The following is a 13,104-nucleotide window of genomic DNA, read 5'->3' on the forward strand; positions in this document are numbered from 1 at the left end:
GTGACAATATTGTCACCCACTGTAACTGAGAAGCCGTCGGTCTTGCTGAGTTTGTTATTTGAACCGAAGAGAATGGACTCTGTTTTTCCCATGTGTAATGATAGTTTGTTTTGCCTAGTTCCGAGCTGAGGGTTTTTTCAACCTGTAACTTGTTCTTGTCAGAGACCAGCAGGGCTGAGTCGTCCGCAAACAGGAACAAGTTGCAGTCACAAGCTGACGACATGTCATTTGCATAAATTAGGAACAGTAGCGGTCCTAGTATGCTTCCTTGTGGAACACCACAGCTCACTGTGAGGGGGGGGGGGGGATAGGGTACCGTTTACTCACTGATAGACTATCAAAACCAATTGCTTTTAGCTTGTCAATCAGAATGGAGTGATTGACAGTGTCGAAGGCCTTTTGTAGGTCCAGCATGACCATGCCGCAGTATTTGCTCGCGTCCACCTCTTGTTTGATGTGGTCGTTCAAATAGAGAAGGCATGTGTCAGTGGAGTGGGATGTTCTGAAGCCAGATTGGAATTTGTAGATTCGATTTTTTTCCGCTAGGTACTTTTCGACCTGTTCGTAAGTCTGTCCCAAGGTGTAATGGATGTGTTTTGAACACAGAGCACAGAGGAAGTCGGCCTCCTAGGTCTCAGCATTGCCCACTGGGCTTGAGGAGAGGAACAATGCTGCTGGGTATGAATGAGACACTGCAACCAGGGCTGGGCCACTTCAAGGTGAACTCTAGCTGCTTAAAATTGGCTTGGAAGATGAGGAAAAAAAGAAAGAAAGAAACTAGACATGTGCTGTCAGTGATCAACAGCGGATATATCCCAGAACGGCCACGAATTCTCAATCCACTTTTTGACGAGGCCCCTAATTCAAACCTGTTGAGGAGTAGTTCATGTTTTTAGTTTTATGAGAATAGCGCCACCATGAGGCAATGTGACTCAGAACGTCACACACATCCTTGCTATTGTAAGCCAAACATAATTTGTCAAGGTTGGTGGAAATCGGACAGTGCCTTCACAAGTAACAAATCACTTCCTGTTTACCATGCGTTTTTCAGAAATTGTATTGGATCTGGCAGTCATGTGGTTTGGCCTATCAATTATCTAAATGACACATCTGAGGATGTTAGTCCCCAGATACCACGCTATTTGAGTCTGCGGTGGCCGGTGGTCAGGGTAAATCCATAATATAGATGATGACAATAGTATCATTGGAATAACAATGGAGGAAGGAGAGCGAGAGAGAGAAAGAGAAACAGTCTCTAATCCAAGTAGGTAAATGAAAGGAGAAATGATCACTAGGGTACATTACGATTCAATTCCATTATGATTATTGGGGCTCTCGATTGTTTTGCATTGTGATGCATCACAGTTTTGTATTAGACCCCCCTTGAGTGCACAATGATTTAAATGATTTTTACAGCAGTTCACTGCATAGTAACTCCAAGGGCTGTCTGTATTTGTGAAGGCATTATCGCATTGGGGGGGAGGGGGGCATGTAAAGCTTCTTATTTTAGTAATTTGCTGAGCAGAAATCACTAGCGTGCCGGTGGCGAATCCGCACAGTTGTAAGAAGGGTGAGATCAAGAGGAATACATCATTAGTATTTTTAGTTGGGGCTGACTTCCATTACGGTCAAACTAATCAGCTGTTTTTTTTTTTTATATAATCTGTGCTACTGTGCAGCTCACTGCCACTGACAACGTGGTAATGGCTGAGGAAGCCCAGCGGAACCTCAGCCAAGAACGAGTGAAGACGCACAGTAGGTGCTGTCTGTATCATTGCCTGCATCGTCCAATTATGAATTAATGAAATATTTATTTCATAGCCTTCTTAAATTTACACCCCTTTTTAAATGTATATATATATATATATGTGTATGTGTGTATATGTATATAATATATATGTATACAAATATATATGTATCTAATGTACATAATATATATCTATATTTATTTGTATATATTTGTCCCTCTCTTCCCTTGTCTTGCTTTTTTCCCTTGCTTTCTTTTAGCCAGAGATGCAGGCGTGATCTTATACCACAATGGATACCAAAATTTCACTGCCCCCATTGTCATTCTGTTAACACACACCCAGCTGGTGCCAACCCGCCGACCGGCATTTCCGTGCAAGTGCTTTCATTTTGAGCCACAAAATTGCCAAGCTGGTACAGACAGAATTTCCAATTCACCGGCGCAAGGCATCTGCGCTGGCTTCACACCATCACGTCAATTGAGTCCATTAAATATGTACAACATTGGCAGTGAACGGTCGATCCAACCACAACCAGAGTCTAACAATGAAAACATTTTTATGAGGGAAGAAAAGTGATAAAATAAAATCTCAGTCACTGGAACTGGTATTGCCTCATTAAACATGTTTTTTTTTTTTTTTACAACATTGCAACTCATTGCAACAGGGCAGGCTATACCCTGGGATTGGCTGAATAATTACTTTCCAAAGGGACTTTTTTTTTTCTTATTAAGAAAGTCAAGCAAAAATACTTTTCAAGGTAAGTTTGAGTACAGTACTATCTACAGCCTATTAGTACAGTCTATCACCAACATCACAAGTACGGGCTATAAACAAGACTACTCCAGACCCGAGTTGGGCTGTTTGTTCTTGCCAGGTCGGGCAGACTCCTGGCCATCTTCCGACTGGACCTCTAGCAGGTAAGAGCTACGGGCCTCGCGGTCGAACACGGCCTCTGTGTAGATAGACCCGAGTTCCGGGTCTACACGGAACAGACGGTGGTCCCCACTGCTGTCACTGAGCAGAGAGTAGCTGATCTGTGGGATGCAGGGGAGGAAACATCGTTTCAATATTCATCTTTATTTATACTCGATAAATACACCAGTTACACTTACAGTATCATTGAGATCATGTTACATTTAGAGTGTCATAGTGCATTAAGAAATACAGAAACATCAGACAATCAGAACAATTAAGAGCACATTTCAAAACCAAAATAACAGAGGTAATAATCATTTAAAAACCATTACATATTGTGGTGACCTAATTGGTCATTAAGGTTCTAAACCGACCCATAGACACTAGAGTGTCTAGATTCCTGCAGGGTAAGCCAAAAGTTCAGTACAAACTCTAGGCACTCTTAAGCGTAAGACAATCATTGAATCGTATACAACAGGGTCCAGTGGTCCATTCCAACAAAGACGTAATATAATTTGGACGGCCTCTAATTATGGCTTCATAAAGAAACAGATTCCAATATATATTAAAACCTTAAAAGACCATGGAAATGGAGAGCTTTTGGTAGGGTATGCATATTTGTTGAAGGAATGGGGGGGGGAAAGTTGAGTTTTATTTCCTCAAGATATATTAAGCCCATTTTCACACACAATACCCCACAGAGACCGTAAAAAGAGAAGAGGAAGAATAGACGTGCGAAGCTGCAACTGTCAACAAATCTCAATCTCCATTCATCATCTGCAATTCCAGCTTTTAACAGCACAGCCAACCACCAGATCGATGCAGCGTCTCTCTGATATTATCACAGTAAGTCAACACACACAACCACATGCACTCACGCTCACAGCTGTGGCACAGCGCCTGTTCCCCAGAACCACCTCTTCAGCGCTGTGTGACAGCTCTGAAACCGCAGCTCCCACACTGGTGGGATCAGAGTGTGATGATACGTTCTCTTGCTAACTTCAGATTGATGGGTTACAGGAGGGAATTGGGCGGCGTCGCAGACGCGCTTGGCTGTGAATTCTGATTCCACTTTCATTCCATGTCCCTTTCACCCCCTTTAAAAAAAATCATTTTTTTTACTTCCTGCATTGTAGAGATGTGCAGGATAAGATAATCCCTTTTATTGTATTCATTGTGTCTGTGTTTGTAAGTACAGATCCAGCTCTTAAAAATCGTTAACACCTCGTTAACAGCACTGCCAGGTTAATGGTGCATGATTACCGCAGTAGCAGTGCAGAGCAGAGCTCAGAGTCCTAAGAGCTGCATCTGTACTGTATGTGTGTATCTCGGCAGCGTCTGAAAAGATATCCTCATGACCGAAGACGGTATAGCCTCCGTGAACCTGGAAGAGAAAGTACGTCGCCGGCTATCGACAACCCATCAGGAGATATCCTACGTGGAGGCAGACACGCCAATATGTTGCTTTTCCTTGACATTCCTTGTCTTGACTTGGTGAAAAAGGAAATGAAAGAACTGAGGGAACAGAACGCCATTTGCCTACCTTTCCGTTGAGACCCAAGTCTTTGTCGTGCGCAGACACCTGCAGAACCAGAGTCCCCACCTGGGCCCCCTCTGTCACGGTGGCCTCGTAGATGGAGGAGGTGAAGAAAGGAACGTTATCGTTGACATCTGTGTGAGGAGAGATTTAATTTAATTTCAAACCTTTATTTCAACTCGTGAGACACTGAGGTTAACCTAATTTACAGCGACGGCGAGCTTACAAAACAAAGACATACTGTAGTTATCAGCAGGTTCGTAAATAAAGATGACGTACAAATAAGAGTAAACTATAAAATAGGCTAAGACAAGCATCAATGGAAAAAGCATTTTTTCCTAGTTCAGAGCAAACTCGAGGAACTCTAAGAACCAGTCATTTGAGCGTGTAGAATAGGTTCCAAGATTCCATTCCAAAGGTGGACGTTTACCAATAAGAACTTTAAAAATAAACAAATACCAATGATAGTTACACCTTTCAATCAGAGAAAGCCATCCAATTTTTTTTTCCAGTGAGAGATGGCCACTAGAAAAAAAAAATTGGTACACATCAGGTAACTTAGAATGAGCAGAAGTTGGGGAGGAAAGGGGGGAGAAAGAGAAAAAGAAAAAAAATAGGGAAAGGGAAGAGGGGGAGGGGACAAAAAGAGAGAGGAGAAAAAAAAAAAAAAAAATAATAATAAACATAAAAAAAGACTCAATAATAAAAACTAAGACAAAATAAAACAAAATAAAACTAAGACCCAAAAAAAAAAAGGGGGGGGGGGGACATCACATAGGGTCAGACATAAGACAGAACATAAAACAATAATACAACAAAACAGACAGGCTAGCGGCTGTTCCTGGGGAGGATCTGTTACATTTGATCCTTATTACTTTTAGCAGAAGTCAGATTGTGTGTGTTTGACATATTCTGTCCATTTCGACCAGATCCGGTAGAACTTTTCCTGCTGAATTTTTATTGAAAATGACATATTTTCCATTATATAGATGTCATGAGTTACGTCCAACCTTTTCATAAAGGATACAGTGGCGGGTATCATATCTGTCACCAGTAATACATCTAAGTCCAGAGGTATAAGAGTTGAAGCCACAGCATGCCTATAAATCACATCACCATAGTCGCAAAATGTATAAGAAAACAGCTTCAACAATCCTCTTTCTACTAATCACGGGAAAGCTGGATCTACAAGAAGCCAATTTTGGGAGGGGTAAGGTGTCAATTTTGTGAATCTCGTTTCTCCAGGAATGACGTGTCGTTTCACACAACATCAAATGCAAAAGATATGAACATACGGTTCACAGAGTAATGCTTTATTTTACGACTTTAATTTCTTTGACATTTCTTGGAGATTCACTCAAATTACCCTGGCATTTATCCCAAAATGTGTTGAAAATTACATAATTTAATAATTATATTCTACGACCGCCATTTCTTTAATATATTTCTAGGAATGTACTATGAAGTTAAAAACCTGAATTGTGTTTGTTTGAGGTGCTCTTTGGATGGGATACATATCATATCATAATCAAAAACAAGAAAAAACTCCAAGGCACTCTTTAACCATTCAAATGCCTTTATTGTCTTGGCATGGTCAACTCAGACAAGTTTCTGCATTAAGCCTTCACCAGGGAGTCAAAAGTTAATAGGTTTAATAGTTTTTTAATAGGAATCTGAAGGTTAACCTAATGCAGCACATAGCCACACTTTAAAGGAACATGCGCTCTTCTCTGCATCATTGGAAATTAGGGTAACACTTTATAATAACATATCAGTTATAAGACCTTTATAAGGTATTTGTAGATAATGAACTAATCATGAACAAATAATTTATATACATTCGTAAATTATTATTAAATCATTTATAACTATATTTGTATAACATTCACAAATTAGTTCTACATTATTTATAACTCATTATCAACATTGTTTGTACTTGATTTGTTCATCATTAAATAATGTTGTTTAATGTGTAGTAACACATTTGTAGATGCTTTGAAAATTTCAATAAAAAAACTACTATACTGTACCTCTATTTATTTGTTCATGTTCAACAAATGATTTGTTAAGACATTCATAAAACATCTATAAATCATTTGCAGATGCTATTGTGTGCCCTAATCTGAAGTGAAGCCTATTCATCATTAACAAATGTCTAATAGTTAATTATTTGTTTACTTTTTCATCACCAGTTACAAATGTTGTAGACAGCTTTCGGATACACCCTTCTTTGTGACATCAAACAGTGACAGAATTAGGAGGACTATAGATAAATGCAATTTTATTAACATATAAAATACATGTGCATGACATATAGACTAGTGTAATGAGGGTGGGCACTAGGACCCAGGAGTACCCTGGCCAGGGTGTAGACGGAAGTCTCACGCTAGTGAGACTTGACTTCATGTTTGTTGCCGTCTGTTTGAATGGAAGCACGATATTAGCAGAGCCAAGTTATTCGTGCTGCCCCACGCTTTTATTAAGGTATGAGCAGGCTTAACACGTTTTTTGTTGGTAAATCTATTCCATAATTTCCGACCTACAACTCTTATATTTTGTGTAGACGTACTTGATGTGGTGGGCGCTGCTAACTTTACATTTGAAAATGTGTTTGTTCCTAATGTGTGCTCAGTATATGTGATGAAGACACGGCGCCTATACAGCCTGAAAATACAAATAATTATTACCCTTGTGTCATCATCACATACCGCAATATACTGAGCACACATTAGGAACAAACACATTTTCAAATGTAAAGTTAGCGGCGCCCACCACATCAAGTACGTCTACACAAAATATAAGAGTTGTAGGTCGGAAATGATGTCTACAACATTTGTAACAGGTGATGAAAAAGTTAACAAATAATTAACTATTAGACATTTGTTAATGATGAATAGGCTTCACTTCAGATTAGGGCACACAATAGCATCTGCAAATGATTTATAGATGTTTTATGAATGTCTTAACAAATCATTTGTTGAACATGAACAAATAAATGGAGGTACAGTATAGTCGTTTTTTCATATCCATTTTTCAAAGCATCTACAAATGTGTTACTACACATTAAACAACATTATTTAATGATGAACAAATCAAGTAAAAACAATGTTGATAATGAGTTATAAATAATGTAGAACTAATTTGTAAATGTTATACAAATATAGTTATAAATGATTTAATAATAATTTACGAATGTATATAAATGATTTGTTCATGATTAGTTCATTATCTACAAATACCTTATACAGGTCTTATAACTGAGTGTTATTATAAAGTGTTACCGAAATTAGATCTCAATTGATCTTTCGAGACTAACTAAAGATTGAAAAAAAGATGTAGAGGAATAATGCACACACTCATTTCTCATGTGATATCTATTCACCAATCTTTCAACCATGAGCCTTCATTACATCCTGATCATGTCAAATGATGATGGCCCAACCCTCAGCTACTCAAGGGAAATGCAGAGATGATGGGAAGACCTCCAGTTCTATTGTATTCAGACATTGGCAATAAGGCATCTTAAAGGAACATGGCAACATTGCTCTTACCCTGTTCTCCAGAGTCAGACAGGAAGCGCTATTAGCGTTATATCCGCTTCCATGAATTGTCTAATAACTTATTAGACAATTGGATATGGACCAGCTAGCCTAGCTTTTGGCCAGGATAGTGGTCCATATCTGCTTCCATTAATCTGTGCTAAGCTAGCTATTATTACCTTATTTTTGGGCTTTCTGTATTTTTTCACCCATCCCAATTTTAGTCGTTATGCCAATTCCCTTCCTGTTCGTTGCACGCATTGCCCCACTGTCGGCCTGGGGACGGTGTAGAACTACCACATGCCTACTCCGATACATGTGGAGTCGCCAGCCGCTTCTTTTCACCTGACAGCGAGGAGTTTCACTGGGGGAACGTAACGTGTGCAGAGGTTCACGCTATTTCCCACAGATCCCCTCCCTGCTGAACAGACCGACCAGTAGGAGTCGCAGTTTTACAACGACCAGGACACATACCCCACCGGCTTCCCACCCGCTAAAACTGCCAATTGTGTTAGTAGGGACGACCGACCAAGCCGGAGGTACCGCTGACAGCTGGATACTATCCTAGAGTCTCTGCAGTGGTAAGCGAGTGCTTAGTCCACTGCGCTACCCAGCCGCCTCGTATCCATTTTCTTGTGTGACTCTGGAGAACACGGTAAGAGCGTTTCCCATAATGTTGCCATGTTCCTTTAAGATGCCTTATTGCCAATGTCTGAATACAATAGAGCTGGAGGTCTTCCCATAGTCTCTGCACTTCACTTGAGTGGCTGAGGGTTGGAACATCATCCTTTTACACCAGGATGTGATGAAGGCTCATGGCTGAAACGTTGGGAGAATAGATATCACATGAGAAATGAGTGTGTTCATATTTCTCTACATCTTTTTTTCAATCTTTAATTAGTCTCGAAAGATCAATTGAGATCCCATTTCCAATGATGGTCGAGAAAAACGCAGCACGCAATAATTATAAATACTAAAACAAGAAAGACAATCAATGAAACAATTACAAAAACAACTGCAGACTGGGGTGAAATGGTTGGTCATTAAAGATTTAAACTGTCCAAAGGATACTGATGTATTGGGTTTTATGGTACATTGAAGGATGTTCTGCATGCCGGGGGCACAGAAGCTAAAAGCAGATGTTCCAAGTTCAGTACAAACTCTGGGGGTTTGAAAGTGTCAAGCCAATCATTGGAGCGAGTATGATAAGGTCCAGAGGTCCAGTTCAATAATGAAGTGATATAAGGGGGATCTCCAATAATGGCTTTCTATAGAAATACTGTAGATACCAGTGCAAATGGACTACATTTGGTAATTGGACAGCATTTATATAGCGATTGTATCCAAAGCGCTTTACAACTCATGCCTCACATTCACCCAGACACTCACTGACAGCAGGGGCAACCATGCATCACATTCACCCATACACTCACTGACATGACAGCAGGGGCAACCATGCAAAGTGTCTTGCTCAAGGACACTTCAGCGTGTTGCCGGGAGGAGGCAGCATCAAACCGGGAACCTTCCGATTACCAGACAACCGCTCTACCTAATGAGCCACTGTTGCTTCCAACAGTTTTTCAGATTCCTTTATTGTCACGTATTTCAGTACCTTACAGCGAAGAAAGAGTGAAATAAAATTTGTCATGGTCCCTCGACCATAGCAGCTTCCAATAATATAAATACAATCAAATTAGCATAGAATAAGAATAAAATAAGATCAAATATGACTCAAATAAATATCACTATATACAGTTCTATAAAGTTGTGAGTGGAGGATCAAGAAAGGAGGGCGGGGCTTGAGATAGGTACATTGCAGACCCATGAAACCAAACGTTACCCTGAACGCTGCTAATGTAAGAAAGAAATTCTGCCATCGAAGGACATGAGAGTCATGGGTCTGAACGCATCGCACACCCTACCTGTGACATTGACGTATACCGTGGTGAACGCCGCTAGGGGCACCGCCGCCACGTTCTGAGCCCGGACCCGCAGGGAGAAAAGGGGCGTGGTCTCGTAGTCCAGTGGTTCTGACACCAGGATGGAGGCGGAGCCGTCCTCCCGGTTGGGGGAAAGATAGAAGCGCACAGGCATGTTGGTCTCTGGGACCATCCCATCCTCCAGGTTATAGGTCACCCTGGGGTCACCCAGCTGGGAGGTGGCTTTGATTGTCTGAAAGGGATGATGGGTTAGGTTATAAATGTACATGATTGTTATAATTTTTTTTATAAAGAAAATAAGTAAGATGCAAAGCTCCGCATAGACCGGCAATGTCACTCACTCACGGTCAGCCACTCTGCCCCTAGTGGTGGCTCACAGGCATGACACTAGAATAATCGAAAGCTCTATTCACATAGGAGTAGTATTATGTGGGGACCCTTGGTAATAGAAAATTACTCCACGACCTTTGTGATTTCCAGATGCGCCTACGGGATACGTTTTTACTGTAGCCCATAGTTTTTACTGTTGTGATCAAACATTATTGTTCCAAATGGTACGTCAAACTAATACAACAACGGCAAAGGCATGATGCATGGAATCATGCATAATATATTTTCAATGTTAACCCTCATGTTGTGTTATAGGAATTGGCACCACTGACCGTTGTTAGCGGGTCAATGTTGACCCGGGGTCTAACTCAGTCCTGAGTACTAAAAAGAAAGGAGTATCACTCAATATAGTTAATACTACATCCTAACTAACATTATATGCATTCATAACCATATAATCCCATTGCAATTTGATTTGATGGCCCCCGAGACACATCATGTCCCTTATTTTTAAGATGAAAATGAGGTTGTTCAATCATAATATACTAAATGTGAAACCCATAGATAATAATGTTTTCTGACTATAATAGAACAATATTAGAATATAACTTTTGAAAAAAAGTTTAGTATATTTATTATTATTTTATTTATTTATATTTAGTATTTTTATAGTATAGTTTTACCTTGCCGGGTCAAGAATGACCCTAACACCACAGTCGTACCTTTTTTCTGCAGATACCTTCAGAATTTTCAAAATGGTGAAACATAGTTTTGCTGTGCTTATGTGTTGTGGAGGATATCATAAAGCCTTGTTCTAATAAAATCGGGTCGCTGGAGACCCTAACACCACATAAGGGTTAAATCAAATCTATGACAATCCAGCATGGGAGACATAATGAACTGGATAACAGTTACAGTATCTGCTCCTAATTTGGATGGAAATATATTTTTCCAGAAGGTACCGTAGGCCTATCGATCTCCATGCTGCGGTGAAGAAGATTGATGTTTGCAATGAAAACGCATTTAAAACATTCCTGTATTGATTTTACTACTACCAAAAAAAACTAATTATGACCCCGAATTATGGACATTGCAGATTCGCACAGGATTAAGATCACAGAATTCCTCCGCAATCATATAGTACTAGAGGTCCGCAGGTAATACTAGTCCTGTGTGAATAGGGCTTATGAATGCAATTCTCATCTGTGACACTATGTGTCCTTGTTAACCTTTATATTTCCAGTATGCTCTTTTTCAGCAATGCCCTGCTATATACGAACACAATTAAAAACACACAGACTGGAGAGCTTCCCTGTACAACCACAGTTTTTTCCTGGCCACTGAGCAGCTACACTGGATTACTGTAGAATTGGGCATCCTACCAAGAGATGGTGTGATAGATAAGACCTAACTCTGGAGTGTGTCTCTGCTGACCTAGGACTGAATCCAGCCTGAGCCCTTGTCTCCCCTAATCTATATCCCTTCCTACTGTCGCAATAGGGGAATAGACTAGATAGATAGTCTGGATCCTTTGATGGAAGCAAAACCAGGTAGGTAACTTGGGCCGAGCTTCACAGCAGTGCTAGACAAAGGGCTACTGTAGACCAAGAGCTAGACCAAGAGCTAGACTAAGAGCTAGACTAAGAGCTAAACCAATAGCTAGACTAAGAGCTAGACTAAGAGCTAGACTAAGAGCTAGACTAAGAGCTATACCAAGAGCTAGACCAAGAGCTAGACCAAGAGCTAGACTAAGAGCTAGACCAAGAGCTAGACCAAGAGCTAGACTAAGTGCTAGACTAAGAGCTAGACCAAGAGCTAGACCAAGAGCTAGACCAAGGGCTAGACCAAGACCTAGACCAAGACCTAGACCAAGAGCTAGACCAAGGGCTAGACCAAGACCTAGACCAAGAGCTAGACCAAGGGCTAGACCAAGCCAAGGAGCTTGTTAGCTTGAACCGAGCGGCCAAAGAGGTCACGCTCTGATAAGTCTACCACATTCTTCCTATCCAATTTAACCATGCGTGCGCGCGTGTGATTGACTTGGCTTTTCAAGACATTTCAAGCCCTAATACCAAGACAAAGGCCATGTGCTTTGGACTCCTCTCTCTTGTAATATTCATGTATTCAAGTTGGTATGGATTTGGTTAGAATGTCTACATTATGTGAAAGCCTGGAGTCGGGGCTGATCGGGTCAAATTAAGTCAGACTGAAGGCGAAGGCCGAAAGGCATACAGGTTCGGGAAGGGTTTCATTTGATTTATTATGTGGTTTGATGGTGTGTGGAGTGGACACATACATACAGTATTAGGATCTAGGAAACCGTCTCGTCAGTGAGCCTGTAATACCTTGTTATCTCAGGAACGAGTCCCCTTTTGAAGACTTTTGGAGAGCGGCTTTCCTCGCCTTACAAGATCGACAGCCATACTGTATATTTCTCACATCAAAGGGGAGGTTTTGAACGGAACGGACATGGAAAGTTGCTCGAGCGCGCGGCAATACAATGTGAGCTTTCACTTACGACATCAAACTGTGGAAGATTTGAAGGAATCTTTTAGCGCCGACAAGACATTCAAAGGTGTATCAACAACATGAAAGGGACTTGTGGCGACGGCATGACGCCAGGGGCGGAGCTAGGGGGTGGCTACCTGGGCTCAAGCCCCGGATGTATTCTGAAAAGCCCCGAATCTATTTAAAAAAAAATAATAAATAAAAAAAAAATAAACAAAATGTTTTTTTTTTCTTTTTTTTTTTTACAATTCATCATTGTTACATGAAAATATGTTTGCACCAGATTTAGCAGAAGCTAATTTCCATCTGTGGTCTATCCAGCTGCTAACTGTATTTGAGTGAGTTAAGTCTTGGTGTTATGGTAGACTCAGACCTAAGCTTTAAATCACAATCAACAAGTTGACAAAAACTTAATTCTTCCACCTTAGAAACATAGCTAAAGTACGGCCATTTATAAATCAAAAGGACGCTGAAAACCAGATCCATGCCTTTATCTCAAGCCAACTCGACTACTGTAATGCACTCCTTACCGGCCTCCCGATTAAATACGATGATAACTATTTTATTGCAATGCACTATTGCATTAT

At 40.6% G+C, this 13,104-nt stretch overlaps 1 protein-coding gene across 1 annotated transcript in view; it reads right to left on the reverse strand.

Annotated features, from left to right (window-relative positions):
* Positions 1 to 2,584: 2,584 nt before the first annotated feature.
* Positions 2,585 to 13,104, reverse strand: part of LOC311247722 (neural-cadherin-like) — a gene marked incomplete at both ends in the record, with an annotated part of 169,534 nt that continues 159,014 nt past the window's right edge. Inside the window, 3 exons of the mRNA XM_084338728.1 lie at positions 2,585 to 2,782; positions 4,207 to 4,334; positions 9,662 to 9,911. Coding sequence (XP_084194854.1) covers positions 2,585 to 2,782; positions 4,207 to 4,334; positions 9,662 to 9,911 — 576 coding nt within the window. The remainder of the gene's footprint in view (positions 2,783 to 4,206; positions 4,335 to 9,661; positions 9,912 to 13,104) is intronic.

Source organism: Notolepis coatsorum (assembly GCF_963971535.1).
Source record: "Notolepis coatsorum genome assembly, contig: SCAFFOLD_397, whole genome shotgun sequence".
NCBI classification, from domain to species: domain Eukaryota; kingdom Metazoa; phylum Chordata; class Actinopteri; order Aulopiformes; family Paralepididae; genus Notolepis; species Notolepis coatsorum.